The sequence below is a fragment of the Syngnathus acus genome, chromosome 10 (assembly GCF_901709675.1).
Source record: "Syngnathus acus chromosome 10, fSynAcu1.2, whole genome shotgun sequence".
In the NCBI taxonomy this organism is placed as follows: Eukaryota; Metazoa; Chordata; class Actinopteri; order Syngnathiformes; family Syngnathidae; genus Syngnathus; species Syngnathus acus.
The window spans coordinates 12,840,221-12,859,068 of NC_051095.1; the positions used below are offsets into that span (position 1 = coordinate 12,840,221).

Here is an 18,848-nt window from a genome sequence, read left to right on the forward strand (position 1 = left end):
TGCAGAGAGATGCTGTGTTGAATTTCACTTTTGCCGAATTGAACGGAATAGGACAGGACAAGGGAGATCAAGCCAAAAGTACTTTTAATTTTCTTTAAACATAACAGGCATGACTGTTTTGTTTTTCGCCTAAAAAGACAATGGCCACACTCAGTATTGCACAGCAAAATGGCAAATTCATAGAAGTAGGGGTTGACTGCTTATCAAACATTCTCACCCATATTCTCAATTTGAACAGATAAAGGTAAATGCTGGTTTGCTTTGTAATGCATGACTGGCCCATGACTTTTATGTATTGTTTTTCCCCTTGAGTTTATTTAATTATTATGGTAAAGATTGTATTTATCATAATAATAATTATTATTATAATTATATTTCATAAAAGGTTACGTGTCAGTACTGAAATGATGGAAAATTTGCTGGGTCGCTGTGACACCCAGTGGAAGTATGGCAAAACTGCAAAAACCAAACGATCACATTTTGTGTATAGTTTTATTTTAGCAGTCACTCTTAATTGATTACTGGCTCAGTGGAAGAGTGGTTGTCTTACAGCCCAGAGGAGTTTGATCCCTGGTCATTGAGGCCATGTCGAAGTGTCCTTGAGCAAGATACTGAACCCCTAGTTGCTCCTGATGCTGTGTCATGGTCAGGGTCAAGTCAGGGTGAAGCGTTTTGAAGGCCTTAAAAGGTGGAAAAGTGCAATACAAGTGAAAGATCATGTGCCACCATTTACATGGTCTTTTTCAGCACCATAGAGAGAAAATGAAGGATTGTTGGAAGAACAATTTGGTGATAAATGTATTTTTGTGTATTACATTCACAGTCATAAACAAAAGTTGCCACAAAACATTTTGTTTTCAATTTTTGAATAAAACAATATTGAACTCGATATGTCAGTGAATGGACCTATATTTAACCCTTCACACTTGCTCTTACTGCTGTGATCTGGGTATTGTCAAAAAATGATCGAATAATTTTTACTTGGTGATTTATTTGGTAATAACTGTATTTTTGTGTATTACATTTATAGTCAAACAAAAGTTGCCACAAAACGTTTTGTTGTCGATTTTTTAATAAAACGATATTGAACTCGACATTTCAGTGCATACTTAACACTTCACAATTGCTCTTACTGCTGTGAAGGGGGTATTATAAAAAAAATAATAATAATTTTTGCTTAGTCTACTTTTCATTTCACTTTTACTTAAAGGAAAATAGTAAAATCAGTACTGCTACTCTTAGCCGTCTTTTTTGCACACTGGTGTGTGCTTTTTTTTTGAAGAACCGAGTGATTGTGGCTGTATATTTTACATTTTGTATGATTTTTAAACAAACAGGCAATTCCACAATGGCCTTTAATTGGCAGTAAGAAAATGGGTAAATCCACCTGTAGCCTTTAGGTGGCACTAACGCCTATCAAACCTAAGGTGAGCGAGTGATGACAAAACAAAGAAGAATGCATACATGTTTCTGATAGCTTCTCAAAGTAGCTGTCAGCTCGCTTTTCATTTAAGGTGAGCCTTTTCGTGCCGACTTGAAACACGACCATTTAAAGCTCTTACACGTACAAACATCTTGAGAGTATTTGTGTGTTTATGTTCGGAAATATGTCCGCGGACGAGCATGGTTAGCTTAGCTGTAACGTCATATACACAAGCAGCGTTTGTGCTAACTGTGTATTTTACTTATGATTTACCCCGGGCTCCTTTATGGAGCTATAATGATGTTCAACAGGTCGTCAAATAATCGTTTAAGCATAGGGTAATGTTCAGTTTTGTCGACCGTGCCGTTTAACAATATTTATTATTGTGGTTGCTTGTTTGCGGTGTTGTAGTACAACAGCATTGTCCTGTAATAAGACCGAGAGCTATTTGACTCTCAAGCAACAATTTGATGGAGCCAAATTTTTAAACACACATTTGACGAGGCCTTGTGCTGGCCATACAGTGCTCTACATAAATGACAGATTTAATTGAAACCCTTGAGTTTCCTTTTAGACTCTTTGGAAGGCATACTACACTCTAGAATGCACGCACAAATGCGAGACATTGATTGCAAATGGCATTTGTCAATGTGAACACACGAAATTAAACGTTGAACTTAATATAGTTGTAAGCTTACTTTTGAAAGAGGGTGTACCTATGCTGATCATGCACAACTCATGAGTACTAAAGTCTCTCGATGATAATAATATCGAGATAGTGCGTATTTAAAACGAAGACAGAAGGCCCTGCTTAATAAATTGCAAAATGGAAAATCATCAAATCATATTTATTCTTACATTTAATATGTATCTGTGTTCATTGTCAACATTAGGCTTGAATCACTCATCACGCTTGTTTTGTTGACACTAATATTATAGAAATTGTGTTTTTCCTCCCTAAAATGACACCGCCCATGCTCTTTCATTTCAGCATATGAGCTCCACTCCAAAAATGCAGGCTAACGGAGGAGAGGAGAGGCCTGCGATGGCAGGAGCTCCTTCAGCTGCTTTAACGCCAGTCTGGTCTTTGTTGGAAGAAGCGGGGCAAATGAAGACGGAAGGGAACGCTTTCTATCGGGAAAAAAACATTCGTGCCGCTGTTGGCCGTTATCACCGTGCCCTTTTGATCCTTCGAAGCCTCGACTCTGAAATGCCGTTGACTTTAAAAGGATTTGGACCTGAGAGGCCATCGCTCACATCTGAACAAGAAACATTCTTGAGAAACACCCAAGTGGACTGCTTCAACAATTTAGCTGGTATATTCAAAAATGACAAGGCTGCAAGTGTAACTGGCGATATTGTTAACAACACACTCCTAGTGCAGTGTGATAAAATGTTGTGAGCGCAACGAGATATGTGATAGTGTCTGGACATAGACTATCTTTCTTTTTCAGCCTGTTTGCTGCAGAAAGAGAGTGTGGACTATGCTCGTGTCCATGAGTACAGCATGAAGGTGTTGGAGCAGCGGCCAGCTGATGCCAAAGCACTGTACAGGGCCGGCGTGGCCACACTAGAGCTTGGAGATGCACAGAAAGCCAAGCAGTACTTGACGCAGGCCTGCATGCTGCAGCCTAACGGTAAATTAATTTCTAATGCAGGGATGTGCAACTTAAATAATGAAAGGGGCTAAAAAAAAAAAGACCACACACTTCTTAACTGGATGTAGCACAGAAATGACATTCTTAATATGGGCAAAATATATGCTTATATGTGTGTGTGTGTGTTTTTTTAACTGCACCAATGTACATCGTGTCCTAATATATTTCATGTTCAAATGCATGTATAAAAAGGTCCAATATTGAACTAGAAAGGGAGAACGGTGGTGCCCAAGTCCAACCCTGGACACACCAGAGTAGTGAAAGCATAGGTAATATTCGTAAATCAATTGAGGGGCCACTCTGAGTGTGGATGCGGCCTACGTCTTCTGCGGTTTATCAGCTTGAGGGCATTCCAAACAGTACAGATGTCACTGTTAAATTGATAACAGTAAAATGACGAGAAATGTCTTTCTTCATTTGTAAAGGTCTTCAACGTATGAATTGTTGATTTCCTTTGTTGGATCTTTTTCTATCAGATGTCAACGTTAGGAAGTACCTGCAGAGGGTCGAAGAGAAGCTGAGCCATGAGTTAGTCCGGGAGAAAGCCATGTACCGAGGCATGTTTACCTCCAGCACAAAGAGTTGCCCTGGAAAATAGAACCACACGGATGCATCAAGCGAGGTAGTTTATTACACTGTCTCCTCATGATGCCTCAGCCGAAACCAGAGACTTTGTTTGAGCTGAGTGGATGGCAGACCAACTCAAGAATGTTCTGAAATGAAAGCCTGAACCAATGATGTCTTATTTTTGAGGTACAGCAGTAATTGGACACTACCAGTCCGAGACATTCTCAGAGGAAAAAGTGTCCAAATGTTTGACTTGTAAGTTGATTTTAAACAAAAAAATAATGTTTCATACGAAGAATTGAGACAAGATATGGTGTTCCCTAGCAACAAGGAGAATGCTTCTTGAACCCAAAAGATCAAACACGGAGTTCACAGATCTGACTCTGAAGGCGAATGTCAACTGTGCATTTTCATCCAGATTGTTCTGTTTCATAAATTCTATTGGACTTATCAACCCAATTTGAACCTGGCTGGTGTATGGGTTTGTATGACACATGACACACTGTTTATGTTTAACTTGACGTTTATTTTATTCATTGAAAGTTGCACTTAGTCACAAGCAACAATTCTTTCAAAATCCTGAGCACATTCAAAATAAACAAGTTTGGTTTTGGTCAACATTTGGCCAGTATGATTGTACTTCAGAGGCAGGATTGCCAATAGTAAAAAAAAAAAGAATATCATTTTCACAAGAACTTGTCACAGAGCAGCATGCAGAAGCGTGTATATGAATATATTCATTCTTTAGTTACTACATCATTCAAGTCGCTGATATGTGTATGGTCACTGTCTTATTTACTATAACTAGCTACTTTTACCCAGATAAGTTCTCTACAAGACTTCACAGAAAAACACAAGATGTTTATATGGGTCTTTACATCGTCAGACGCTGATAGACTACTGTGATATTAATCTGTAGACGATGCAGTGTGTTCACGCTGCAAGACCCTTTGCAAGTAATACATTTTATAGATCAAGGTGCCTGAGATGAACTCAGCAGCTAATGTGTGGGTTGCTGAAAGAACATGGCTTCCATATCTCCTGTCCAAAAGCAATACTTTTTTTGAAATGTTGCAATATTAACACACCAAGCAGGTGAAAAATCACTTAGATGGTTTCTGTTTGAGGCTTAAGGATCTCATAGAGCCAAAAACACGCCTGCCCAAGTCCCTCAGGGATCGAGAACGTTGGAGGGGATGTCTGGGCGGTGGGGAAGGAGAAAAAGAGGGAGAAGAAAGAGGACTGAATGAGTGACAGCTGCTCTCGAAGCTCTGAGAGCAGGAGAGGTTAAAGAGGCTAGCTGTGGATGAGAGGTGCTTGTTCTCCGCTGCGTTCAGCAGTCTGGCACCTTTGTCCCTGCCTGCACACATGGCACTTTGCCCCACATCGAATGAGGAAACCCAGTTTGACTGTCTTGTGGGCTCATCCTGGTTGCAAGGCACCAGCAAGCCCTGAGACTCGCTCCTGAACAGAGCCCTCCGGGAGCTCCTCACACTGGAGCTTCGCTTCTCTCCACCCTCCTTTCCTCTCGTCTTAGAGAAAATAGGTGAGCTTTCTACCTTTGACCACTTGTCATGAGCGCTGGACGCTCTCTGTTTACCATCTGCATTCCTTGTCCATCCGTAGCCGTACTCCGCCCTATCCATCTCCTCCCTCTCGCTCTGAGTGTCCTTTCCCCAGAGGCGCCGCTCAAAGGCTCTGCTCAGTTTGTTGGAGGTCTTGCTGCGTGATTGTGTCTTCTCATCCTCACGCCAAGCAGAGCCAGAGTCCTCCCTCTTGGCATAGTTGCTAACAGTCGCTGCCCTGATCAGCTTGTGAGACGCATGCTTGCCTCTGTAGAGCCCGTCGCCCTCCACCCTATTCCAGCCCCCGCTGTGTCGGAGGGACCCACTCCTAGGAGGGATGCCACCAAAGTCCACAGGAGATGTGCCGGTGGTGGCACGGGGCAGCGAACACTGAAAAGGGGTGTCCCTCCGGAACACTGAGAGCGGGGTAGCTCCCATCGGGGAGGGTTGGAGAGGATGTGGAGGAGAGTGGGCTCTTTGCGTGGGGCGGGAGGAAGGAGGAGAGGAGGCCGTGGAGGAGGGCAGGTCTGACTGGGAAGGGATCTGTTGGTACTGGCACTGTGAAGAATAGACTGGAGAAGTAGCATGGCTGGACAGATAAGGGTGGACTGGGCTGCTGGAGTGTGAGAGGGGAGGAGTAACACTGGACTGGGACTGCGGCGAATGGGTGATGCTGAGAGACAGCTGGATTGGTCTTTGAGGGGTCAGGTCGGTCCGTCTTATGACATCATGTGCTTGTTGTTTATGGGCTGTCGGGAGACCTTTATGTTTTTTCAACTCACTGGCTGCTTCTGCCTGGAAGCAGTCGATATCCAGTTCCACACCTTGCTCCATCAGCCCGACCACGACGGCCCTGGACAAGCCAGAGATGCGAGAGATTTCCCCCACCATGGGAGAGTCCTCGATCAGTTTGAGACTGGAGCTGGACTCCTGTATCAAGCTGCTGCGCTGGGACCCCGCCGCTGATCCAAACACTGAGGTTCCGGCTTCAGGTGGCTGTCCTGCACTCCAGTCCAATGAGCGAGAGAAGGCTGCTGATCCAAATGCAGAAGTGGCTGCAGGACCCGAAGTGAGCTCCAGGGAGCTGCGGTGGTTGAGGGAAGTAGGACAGGTGGAAATTCGGGGCCGTGCTCGAAGCGCCGGGCCAGGCGTTGAAGAGGGTTGTGACGGCACTGAAGCAGCCGAACCCGCGGAGTCAACCCCCAGATTGACATTTTGGGGTTTTTCAACAATCCCCCTGTTAGAGTTTAAACCAGGAGTAAGGTTCAAGTTTAGGTTGAGATGCAAGTTGATGCTCAAATCCTCTGTGGTCGCAGAGGGAAGGCTACCCAGATTGATAGAGTTCCTCGTGGCTTTTTTCCCAGTGGCGCTAAGACTCACTCTGGCTGAATTACCCAGTAGCGATTTGCACGGTGTTGCACTGCCCCCCGTCAGCGTGGAAGGTGTACTGCGGCTTTCAAAGGCAGACAGGGACTGAGTGGAACCGTGACTTTTACCAGGCGTGCTAAGGCCTCTGTGTGTGAGCGGACAGTGTGCAAGATCAGGGATGGAGAGGTTCATCCGACGGTGGTATTGATGAGCTAGCCGAGAGATGTACTGCTCCAGCTGCGTCAAAGACACTGGGTTCGAGGCATTCTGTCGTCGGAGAGGCGGACTTACACCACCGATGGATTCTGTTGGCTCGTCTGCTTGGTTTCCTTCCGAATTTGGAGAAGGAGACCGCGCTTGTGTCTGAGAGGTAAAAAGGGGACTCTGGAGGGCAACAGCGTGCAGCGGGCTGGGATACGGGTACACCTCTTTTGTCCGACGGGATATGAGGTCTTCGCAGTAGCACGGGTCCAACTGTGGTCGTTGTGCATGGGAGTAGATGGGAGATGGAGAGACACGGCCAAACTTTAGAAGAGAACAGGTCGATGAGTTGTCGAGGCCTGGGCAGAGGTCTGACAGAAAGCTGAGACCACACACTTCAGGCTCACTTGAGACGGCTGCAAAACAGGACAGAAGGACATTTTATTGCAGTAACTGTCAAATACATTTCATTTTCCACAATAATCTTCATCTCACCTGACACTGACTGCTCCTGAGTTGGCTCTGAATCCTTGCGTCTATCATGCGGTCCTGATGGTTGCACTGCACAATCTGACCATAAGATGTCAGTGTTGCCCACTGAACCAGGGATCTGTTCCCAAAACTTTGTGGGTCTGTTTGCCTGTATCAGTCCTCCCTGGGCAACATCACTGGACACTGAGTAGCATGAGTCTGACAGTGAGCTCCCACTCACTGAATAGAAACCTTGAAGAAAAAAAAAACATCAGGACATGTACGTATGTGCATGTCGGTGATGGATAGGTCAGAAATGACAACGTGGGAATGCGTCTAGTTACGATTCAACAAACTGGACACCACAGAATTCAAACAAGTGTGAGACTATCTTTAAACTTAGAGATTCTGAAGCACTCAAAAGAGTTGTGAATAAATGCAAATTGTGAGAGGAATGTATGACTTGGATGGCAGCGAGTACAATGTGTTTGCCAGGAAAGGCTAAAACGTCGAGTGAGTCAGGGCTAAGTCACACAAAGTGCAAGTAAACAAAGTAGAAAAAAGGCGGGTTAATCTTTACAAAGACGTCTTGCACAAGACGTTCACACACTTCTATTGGTACGTCTTTTTACCTGAGCTCGGTCTGGAATCACTGTCCAGGTGGACGGCACCGCAGGGGTCGGGTGTGGGTGGTGACAGCAGGTCAGAGGGGGCGTCCCAGGACAGAGTGGACCAGCGGGAGTTATTCCCCCCGCCCACTGAAGAATGTACCGTCCCGTCGCCAGAGTTACGACAGGAGTTGTCTGGGTTACTCTGACTTGACAGGCCCATTGTGTCTGAGGGGGAGGGCGCCTGAAATAAAAACAGCGCAAGACAGGTGCGGACTGAGGGATCTCTATCAAAAGTCGTCACAGACGAACAGTCATTTTTCTAGGTTGTAAGACTCCTACCATTTCTTATTTAGGCTTGGAAAGTAGGATTGGCCTGCCTCACTCCAACAAGAGGTGAACGTGAAAAGTTAGACATAATTAAAGAAAGATGACCAGTCCCCTTCAATTTCTTAATTTTGTTGTATACTTAATACTTTTGGCTTTCAGATCAGAAGAGTACCGTATTTTCAGCACTATAAGGCGCACTGGATTATAAGGCGCACCTTCAATGAATGGCCCATTTTAAAACTTTGTCCATATATAAGGCGCACCGGATTATAAGGTGCATAGAATAACTCAATGTTGCTCAAACGTTAATGCAATCACAATATAGTAACACTCGAAATAGTGAAAACAATAATATATCACTAACTCAACGTTGCTCAAACGTTAATATCACACAACACATAAAATAAACACGTAAAGCTTACTTTAATAAATTAGTCCTCATCCACGAATCCATATTGGTCCATATATAAGGCGCACCGGATTATAAGGTGCACTGTTGGCTTTTGAGAAAATTGGAGGTATTTAGGTGCGCCTTATAGTGCGGAAAATACGGTAGTATCAGACAAATTCCAGCTTTTATTTCATGCTATTTATATCTAGATGTGTTAATAATGTCTGTTCTAACATTTTGCTCACTTGAAATGTGGGTGGCTTGGTGCTCTGGCCTGACTTGTTTAAATGAAGTAAAAATGCAATATTTCATTTTTGATGGCATAACGCTTTACTTGCAATAACTGCATCAAGCCATTCACTACACCAGACTGTTAAAGCATTCAATGCAGACCTTTACTACAGTCTCTGAGTTCTTCTTTTCTCCCTTCAGTCTCCTCTTCAGGAGTTATAATGCATGCTCTATTGAGCTAATGTCCAGTGTTTTTCCTCAGCCTTCTACTTTTCCGCCTGATGAAGTCTTTTGATGTGTTGGCAGTGTGTTTTGGTCATTGTCTTGATGCGTGATGACATTTCTCACAGATGATCTTGACTAGATTGGATTTTCCAAGGAAGTAGAGCGATAGATGACCCACAAAAGTTTTGGAACAACATTATATGAACTGATGAGAAGGTGCTTGGTGCATTGTTGAACACATCTGGAGGTAAATAGCATGAAATAAGAGCACGACTTCTAAACTTTTTGTCTGATACTCCTTTCTGGATCTGAAACCTAAATGTCTTCATCATACAACAAAAAACAAGGAACAACAACAGTGCAACCTCCAGAGGTGTTGGACGGGAGTGTATGACATCATTTTCAGCCCCCCCAATGACATCACTCCTCCTGGAATGCACATTTTGTAAACGAGGCCCCATCCCCATACAACAGGACTGACAATCACTCAAGTCAGCAAAGTGCTTCCATTTGCTAGATTAGCAAAGGCATGGAGTAACCCCCAACAACCATCCCTACCCCACCCACTCAGCCACCTCTGTTCAATTATTCTCCAAATCCCCCAACCCACCTCCAAGCCGTGCGGCCAGTCTCTGCATGAGGCAAGAGAAAGCCTGTGAGCTCTCCTGATCAAGAAAACAATACAGGTAGTGACTCACTGCTGCGATGACAGGAAACGGGAAGGGTGGGTGGCAGGGGGCTTGAGGAGATAATGGGAGAAGACAGATGACGTAACAAAGACAGAGCAGCAGAAGGAAGGGGGGGGGGGGGTCGTGAAGAGGATAAAAAGAAAGGCATATGAGGAAGAGCTTCTGTCCATCTCCACCTGTCACCTTGCAGATGAGGAATGTGGTGGAAAAAAACTGAAGTGACTCATTGCCTGGTTAAAGGAAGGGATGGTTGGGGGGGCAAGTGGTTGCTGGGGCAAGGTAGAAGGACCGGACCACCACCCGTTCCCACCATGCTCACTCTCCTTTAACTCCCCTTGACAAATAATCCCCCTCACTCCCATAATATCCTCTCAGCCTGCTACCCCCGACTCAGCACTGCTCCAACTCTAAGTTCTCGCTTCTCCTCCCACACACCAGCAGTGAGCAACAAACTCAACCTGCACTTTTCACTCTCATTCTATTTCAAGAGTCCAAACGTGTGACGCATCGTTTACATGCATGAATCTGCGTCTGCCGTCCATCCGCAGTGCACATTATGGCATATGATGTTGCACACGGCCCAGCCAGTGCCTGATCAAATCATAGGAGAGTTAAATGTGGGTGTAGGAGGAGGGGGGGGGGGCAGTTGTGAGCAATGTAATCTGATATTCACTCATGTGAGCACCAGAGCGCCTCTGGAACAATGAGGTAGGACACATACATCAGTAGACGACATGCAGCCAAACAATGTAGAACGTGTTTTGTTGAGCGCTATTTATTGTTCGTGCATTATTAATTTTAAACATACGCCTACGCTGTGCCTCTGCAAAACCTTCACTCAAGTGGGATCCTTTTTGTGTGTGTGTGTGTGTTTCAGCTCCTGAGGCAACAAGCAGAGACAAAGCCTCACTCACTCCACAAGCCAGTCTAATGGCTCCGTGTAAGGTGATGCTTCCTAACACTAACCTCATTTTCTAGACTCACAAACACACACACACACGCACACAGTAGAGCATCCATCTTTCTCTGACATGCCGCTTGAGCTGACTGGGACTTGATCTGAAAGATAAATCATGCCAACATGACAACTTTTAATGTTTAGCAAAATGCTATATTCTCCAATAAAGTATTTACTTAACCCAAAATTTGTGAACATGTTTCATTTGGTTCAAGGAGCCTATTATAGACATTTATTTTGCATGAATGAGAAAGATTCAATTCAAATGGAACGTTTCTTTGCCTCTGCCTGCTTGCAAGATGTGAATTTGCTCACTTTTTAGCACAAGTAAGGAGAAAACGTTGAATTGAATTTCAAATCAAAATCCACTCATTTTGCCATTTGCTGTCGACTGAAAATGACATCACAGTGCCTCAGGACTGAGGTATCGGCCACTCACCTGTTTGCTGAGTTTGTTCAAGTAACGTTCACAAGCTTAGCCCTGAGGCACTGTGATGTCATTTTCAAGTGACCGCAAGTGGCAAAATCGCAGCTCACTGAGCTGAAGAAAAACGAGTGGACTTCATATTTTACAAACATAATATTAATCTGAATGCTGTTTTTAGACCAATGTCCAAACCATTTGTGTATCATAAATCTGAAATTGTTTCTTGTAATTAGGGCTAATTCATTGCTTGTCCTTGATTTAAAAAAAAATAAATGAAAAAAAAGTGGAGAGGACATTGATTTTGTTTTTTGTAATAAAAAATCATTCCCAAATTGGACAATGGATAACTGTGGTGTGGAACCACTAAAATGTTCGTAATATTTAAAAGACCGTTTGTTACATAGTCACAAACTTAGAGGTACTGGTGTCTCAAAAGATATATTTCAAACCTAAACTACAAACAATTTTTTTTCAGAATCTTGCCTCTGTATGACACACTAGAATATCACAAAGCTGAGCCTTATTTTCTTTGGTCAAGCAAAATTGTTGATAAAACTCTTATATTGGAAACAGACTCTAATGAAGTTGCCAGTGAGCATGGGGGAAAAAAACAAGTCGTTATATAATTGCAAAGCACTGAGTCATGCAGTCGAATGTGTTTGAGCAAGAACCTATGTGTAAAGAGATCATTAAATTCAATGTTGTTCCATCTACACGCGTCTACATGTTGGACCTCATTGCTGTTTAGGTGGGCGAGCGCAGAGGGTAAGGCGTCAAACTGCCGGCCCGCTGCGACAGCTACCTTCTGAGGTGAGAATGAGAAATGCTGCCTCGTCCTCTCGACGGGGCATTGCAGCACCAAATGGTTGTGGGGGGGGGACAACAGCGGAGATGGTAGTGGGTAGGCGGTGTGGAAGGCAGCACTTCCACCGTCATGCCCTTGCTCAGATGCCTCTCATTTCTGTCCCCGCTTTAATACAAGTCATTCGTACTTTCTGCCTTCTCCAGGTTTTATGAGCATGTTCTGTTCTAATTAGGTTGTCTGGATTTTTTCCCCAGGGTACATGTGGTCCACAGTTCTCCACCCCTTCTTTGGCTCAGACGAGTTATTGCACTATTTTTACTGAAACAAAAGCAAATGAAAACTTGATGACACTGAAGTGCATTGTGGGTTGTGCAGCTCAACTTCTGAGAGATAACCTTTCCGTCCAGTTGAGAAATTTAGAGACCAGCCATGTTTATAAGTGTGCTGTAACACAACATTGAGGATAATTTGACCGAAGGAAAATGTAGTTCACGGTCACAAATAATGTACAATATCACTATTACTGTAGGGCACAGCTCCAGGCAGGGACATTGTGTCCATCTGGATTGATTATATGCCAACCCACATTCTCCAACGGGTTTATCATAATATGATCTGTATACTGGCCACAACATAAGGTACACCAACCAGATTCAAAACTTGCCTGTGCACCGATAAAAATGCTCATCACTCTGATTTTTTTTTTTCCCAGTCCTGCCACTTGAAAGATATTTTTAATCCTGTGAGGGAAGTGAAATATTAACAAGAAAAAAAATCACACACACACATACACAATGAATCGACATAACAAACTAACTACACATTTAAATGTAAATTAAATCTGTGGGGGAAATGACATTGAGCAGTTGCATGTTGGCATGTGTTAATAACTATACTTTGGTGATATTTGTACAATTACTACAAAGTAAGACGTATAATATTGACTGAAATCATTATATACTATAGTGTTGGTGTACCTTATGAAATGTCTACCATGCCAACGTGACCTTTACAGCTAATGGAGCATCGGCTCCAAACGTTCTCACTGGAAATAAAAGCTGCACCAGCCCAGTGTTGATCGCCACAGCCACACTTCGATGACATTTAATGCTCTTGTCAATCAACTTGGAGGGGAGGGGAGGGGAGGGGGTACCGCTTCATGCCACTGAGATGCGGCATGCATACTTGGAGATCTAAAACAACCTTGACATGGTTGTTGGATTGCGGATTGACTGACCTGTTGCCCGCGGGGTGTCGCAGCGTTCTGCCCGGTATCGTCGTGCGCTTCGCTCCCACCCACCGGATCCGGCTCGGTCGCGTTGACTCGATCCCCCAGAGCGGCGTCCACCATGTCGAGGTGTTTGCATCGGAGCAGCTCCAGCTCCAGGACCCCGGCCAGCGTCGCTTTGAGGCGCTCTCCGATGCGAACGCGCTCGGTGCCCGACCATAGCGAGTTGACGCAGCCGCGGCGGCCGGCCGCCATCCTCGCTCAAGCCGCTGGCCAGTTGGCGAGCAATAGGCGACGAATCCTAGGGTGACGGTCCTCCTATCGGATAACGCATCCGGGATTGCAACATAGCAGCCGGGTCATTCAACGCAGTATAAACCCACATTTAAGCCAATAGTGGGGCATTTCAGCGAGTAGATCGCCCGTGACCAGATCCACGAGTTGTCACTTAATTGCGCGGATAACGAGCGGGTGTCGTCATGGTGCCAAGCAGGCTGCAGTAGTTCCAAATGAGACAATGCAACACACGCACAACGTGGGAAGCAGCGGCGAAAGGGGCGGGGCCAACATGCCTTAGCCGTGTTGCTATTGGCTGGCAGGTTTTTTTGAATAGACGCATGGGCGGAAGGAAAAACGAGGCATCCAACTTGGAGCGCAGAGACTAGTCCATCAAAAAACTCGCATTCCTGCAGAGTTCCCATAGAGATAGTGTGACTCAACAGGTGACCTCATCACAGGGGTCTGTTTTATGTTCCCAGGGTCCTTTGTGTCTCTCGCTGACGTTTCGAGTGGACTCGATTTGAAGTGACATGGACTTCCATTGTGAACATGTTCACACACAAACCAAGACCTGAAATCCGATTTCTTCTATATTGAGAAAAAACACAACCAAATACATTGCATAATAATATCTTATATGTTAGGGAACACGGTGGACTATTGGCTATACATCTGCGTCAAAGTTCTGACCTTTGGGTTTTGAATCTCGCTTCCGGCTTTCCTGTGAAGTTAATTCATTCATTCATCCATTCATTCATTCATGTCCCAAACCGTATATCCTCACTTGAAGACAGCTATTTGGCCAAATAGCTATGAATGCCAGTGTCCAAAGCGCATAACCCCTCTCACCCCAAGTCTGACAAAAATATGCTTTAAAGTTCTGGATATCCTTATTCTCCTTGAGGTGTCATTAGATTTACAGGTGGCAGTAAAACATACAGCACTGTGCATCCATCACATCAATCAAAAATACAACAGCAGTATGAATCAAATTAGGCCCTAACCCTAGTTTGGAACTTTACTCTAAAACACTAATCCTGGTTTGAATCCTTAACCCTTGTTTTAACCCATACTGTGAAACACTACCACTAAATAAATAAATAAATAAATATTACAGCTTTCAGCATCAACATCCATTCATTTTTTTGAATGATAAAGCAAGTTATCCATTTCTTTCTGGTCCACAAACAGCTCATCCTTGACGTATTTATGTCGTTGACAAGTAGCATCCATTGACCAGCAGATGGCGAACCTCTCCGTGAAATGATGGAAATTTGACTTTTGACCTCTGCTGCGCTTTAATAGAAGCGATAGGTTTGTCATCCACAGTTGAAGAAATGACTACATTACAAATAGCTCCCTCTAATATAAGTTATATCTGGCTTATATTCAATTTCATCTTAACAAAAGTCTTCTATGTTGAAGTTATCAGGAGTAGCAAGTTGGAGTCATGTAAAATTATACAAATGTTATTAGAATAAAATAGTGCCATTTGCCTATTTTCATATAACAAGCGATTGTTAAATTACTGCCTCTTGACCACCACCCATCAGCAAGGTGATGAGCACGTACGCAGTTGTGAGGTTGTAGATGCGGGGGGGCTCAGTTATCAGGGAGATTTACTGGCACTACTACTTTGCTAACAATGATTTTAATGTTCACCTTGTACTTCCCATGTTATGTAAAGCAGTCGCATCCAGTCGGTGAGGTCACATTCTCAAGCTGGGACAATCAAATGATAAAGATGTTACCGAGAGGTTTGTCATGAGTTGTAGGACCTCATTTGCATTCCTTTTCCTGTCCCCTTCCTGACAGCCCACAAGAATGTGAGACTGCTAAGTCAGGTAACCAGTACGTGTGAAGCCACCACCGAGGACCACAATTTGTTTTTCTTTTTTCTGGGAGGTTCGGGAGCAAGCTGGGGCAGGCAGACTCCTCCCCGCCCGCTCGCCTATAAAGCCCCCCTGGCACCCATCTCTCGTCGGGGTTTGCAAACTTCCACCCGAGGGGACGTTAACGTCAGCCACGGTCCACCAACCGCTGCAACATCTCCAGCACCGCAGGTCCGGGCAAACCACCCCAAGCAAGCAACCAAGATGGCGCCCTTTGAGAAATCCATGGAGATGATGATGCCCTTCAAGCAGAGGAAGTGCTTGGGTGAGTGATGGAAAAATGGATGCAATCATGGAATGATTTGTATTGTTCTTACGTTTATATTCATAAGACTGATTACAGCTAGGGATCTTCAATCGGGGTCCAGTGACATATAAAACATGCAGAATACCATACCATGTGGACCAGGATTGAAAACCCCTGGATTAGACAGTTGAGAATTATTTATTTTTTTTGCAATTGGGACCTCGTTCCTGTTTTATAAGGATTTTATTTGTTTTATTTTATTTTGAATTTTGTAGTTGCGGTTCAACTCACTTTAAATTGTTTTTTAAAACACGTTTTTATTTGGGGGAAAATGCTTCGTTTTATTAGGTTTCTTTTTTTTTTTTTAAAGGTGTCATGGGTGTGGAGTGCAAAAAAAGAAAAAAGATTTGTAAGTCTTGTGTAAACTAGAATTCCCAAAGGACTGTCAACCTGTCTTAATTTATAAACTCCAAAAGTTTATGTGTGAAAATAATTGAGAGACAAAACAAATGGCATTTTTTGTTTCAATTCTAGTTATTTTTAATTCAATTCACAACCTCCAGTCAGACAGGACCTTCTCCTGGAATAGTCCAACAGAGCTAAAGGGGTCTGTCTCTAAACTCGAGTTAGTCGCCTTCATTTATTTTTCCTCCAACGTGAGGCAACGTTCAAAAGACAAACCAATTTAAGAGGTAAAAAGTTATTTTCTTCCTAGAAACAAGAAAAGATGAGGTGTGCAGCATTCGCTCCAAATTCCCCAACAAGCTGCCCGTGAGTTGCTTCTCTTGCGTGCCTTTTGTATCAAAACTTGGCTTCCAGCTGATAACTGTTTTGTGTTGAAGGTAATTGTGGAACGTTACATCCGTGAAAAGACTCTCCCCCTTCTGGACAAGACTAAGTTTTTGGTTCCCTTCGAGCTCACCTTGGGTCAGTTCCTCTGCCTGCTCAGGTAAAATGATCTCAGCTCAAGTTTGAGTTAACTTCCACGTTAACGCGTTTCATTCTCTCTGTCCTGCCAGAAATAAGATTGACCTGGAATCCACCCAGGCTCTCTTCCTGTTGGTGGCCGAGAAAAGCATGTCCTGCATGTCCTCCAGCATGGGGGAGGTCTACTCCCACCATAGCGACCCAGACGGTTTTCTTTACATCACCTACGCCTCACAGGAAATGTTCGGAGCGCCCCGACCGGTGGGGCCGCCATGCTGAGCCGGGACCGACACGAGGCCCATTTTGTGGACATTTGAAATATGCCCGGACGAGAGCGGCTTGACGCGGCTTAAGTTTCGCACAGTTTATGTCATGGGGGAGATTGATCTGTTCAATCAGGCAATAGTCAAGAAAGAAAATTCCCTCTTGAGTACTGTGAGCAAAGTTTTTACACATACAGAAACTTAGATAAATGTCCATAGTTGGGGCACATTGACATCTTGCCAGAGAAGTGCAGTGCAGGCAAGGCCAAGTGCTACTGGTGGCACTGCTCGGAGCCTCCACGGTGCACAAACAGGCTCAAAGTCATGCTGCTAATTCTCCTTGCACTTATTCCTCCTCTCTTGCATCACTTCTTCCTTCCTCAACAATGTGAATTCTTATCTCCGAGTTTTCATCGCAAGGACGATTAAGACACTGTGACGTATTTCGGTAATCAAAAAGAAATAAACGTCCATTTATTACATTGAGTTGGTGTGATATTTTCCAATGAAAACAGTGACATGCTTTAGATGTGTTTATGTAAGGCTGAATGGAGTTCACATAGTAACAAATATAAATTGCAAGTAGTTGTCGGGCAGATTTTTCCTAGAGCTCGCTTTGGTACCCTTCAGTGAGGGCACAGTAAACTTAAAGTTTCTCTTAATACATGTTGTCGGGTTCGTTTGTGATCCCAGAGGCAGGGCACACCATTGAGTGGTTAACAGCCAATCACAGGGCACATATATACAGCTCTTATAAAAAGTCTACACCCCTGTTCAAATGCCTGTTTTTTTGTGATTTCAAATTGAAATCAAGGAATAATTTCAAAACGTTTCCACTATTAAAATGGCTCAAATATATAAAAGACACATTTTAGAGACTGGAAGTAAAAAGAAAAAAAAAAAACATAAATGATATGGTTGCATAATGTGTACACTTGCTAAAAACTAGGATGTCACTGTATCCAGAACTAACCAATCACTCAAGTCATTCAAACACGTTAAACAGGAGACAGCATACACAGCCACCAGAAAGAGCTTCTGGGCAACCCTAAACAGATTATTTATTTATTTATTTATTTATTTATTCCCACCTTGTTTAAGACTCCACCCAGTTCCATCTTAAACCCCAACGCATAATCCACTGTAGGTCTTCTCGTGGTGATGAGCTCTGTTGTGTTTGCACCAAACATACCATTTGGAATTATGGCCAAAAGGTTCAACCTTGGTCTCATCAGACAAAAATTGAACTCTCCAAATTCATGTAGAAAAATATGTAATTTGTATCTGTAATTTGATGTCATTTATTTAAATAAATTCTCACAAGAGTGTTGCCAAGCTCATTAGTGAGTGTTACATATTGGGTGACCAGCACCCATTTGTCCCCTAGTTGTACTTGACATAATGTTCGTTTACACACAGGTGACCAATTCCTCACCTTGGCTCTGAGAACCTGCACTATGCGCATTATTAGTTGCATAGGTGGCAAGGTTCACGATGTCACATCTATTTATTTTTAGATATACGAGAGGTGACTGGAACAGAAAAATTGGGAGGGCGAGAGGCAACAAGGTGAGACTATGAAGCCGCAAATAAGACCCAAAAAGGAAGGAAGAGGGGAACATTGGGAGGGGTGATGGGAGGTCTTCCTGACGGAAGAGGACAGGAAAACGGAAAGAATGAATAGGAGAGAACAGTAGGAGCGCGGCAGTCTATGTACTATGTATGTATGTCTTGGTCTTACACAAGAAGCACAAGCACAGAGACATGCAATCTTTCCTCGGCTCACTTCACATCGCTGTGGACATTCCGGCAACCTTGTGCTACTTCAGAAGCAGGTCAAAATGACTTTGTATGTGTTTAAGGGACGTGAATATCACGGGTTCAATAGTGTCCAGAAAGACATTATCCTTTGATTACAAACAGCATAATGTTACGCAATACATTATAATAAATATTTTACATAAGCCAAGCGGGGTGAGTCTGTTGTTTACAATTCTTGCATCAACATTGTAAAGAACACATGTGAAACTTTACCATCAATATAGTTTCACAATATGGTTTCGATTACCAAAGTTTGCTTACCCGATATCAGAAG

The 18,848-nt window shown here is 43.7% G+C and overlaps 3 protein-coding genes across 3 annotated transcripts; 2 read left to right on the forward strand and 1 right to left on the reverse strand.

Moving 5' to 3' along the window:
* The first annotated feature begins 1,425 nt into the window (after positions 1-1,425).
* Positions 1,426-4,104, forward strand: ttc9c (tetratricopeptide repeat domain 9C). Its single transcript, XM_037261576.1, has 4 exons — positions 1,426-1,514; positions 2,415-2,739; positions 2,878-3,060; positions 3,558-4,104. The coding sequence occupies exons 2-4, from the start codon at positions 2,418-2,420 to the stop codon at positions 3,677-3,679; spliced, it is 627 nt and encodes a 208-aa protein (XP_037117471.1). The 5' UTR covers positions 1,426-1,514; positions 2,415-2,417; the 3' UTR covers positions 3,680-4,104.
* A 49-nt stretch (positions 4,105-4,153) lies between these two features.
* si:ch211-168f7.5 (mucin-17) lies at positions 4,154-13,688 on the reverse strand. The gene is made up of 4 exons (XM_037261574.1): positions 13,155-13,688; positions 7,886-8,105; positions 7,278-7,505; positions 4,154-7,198 (listed from the first exon to the last, which is right to left on the reverse strand). The coding sequence occupies exons 1-4, from the start codon at positions 13,398-13,400 to the stop codon at positions 4,752-4,754; spliced, it is 3,141 nt and encodes a 1,046-aa protein (XP_037117469.1). The 5' UTR covers positions 13,401-13,688; the 3' UTR covers positions 4,154-4,751.
* map1lc3cl (microtubule-associated protein 1 light chain 3 gamma, like) lies at positions 11,801-17,239 on the forward strand. The gene is made up of 5 exons (XM_037261577.1): positions 11,801-11,922; positions 15,330-15,581; positions 16,279-16,334; positions 16,406-16,512; positions 16,583-17,239. The coding sequence occupies exons 2-5, from the start codon at positions 15,521-15,523 to the stop codon at positions 16,767-16,769; spliced, it is 411 nt and encodes a 136-aa protein (XP_037117472.1). The 5' UTR covers positions 11,801-11,922; positions 15,330-15,520; the 3' UTR covers positions 16,770-17,239.
* The last annotated feature ends 1,609 nt before the right edge of the window (positions 17,240-18,848 follow it).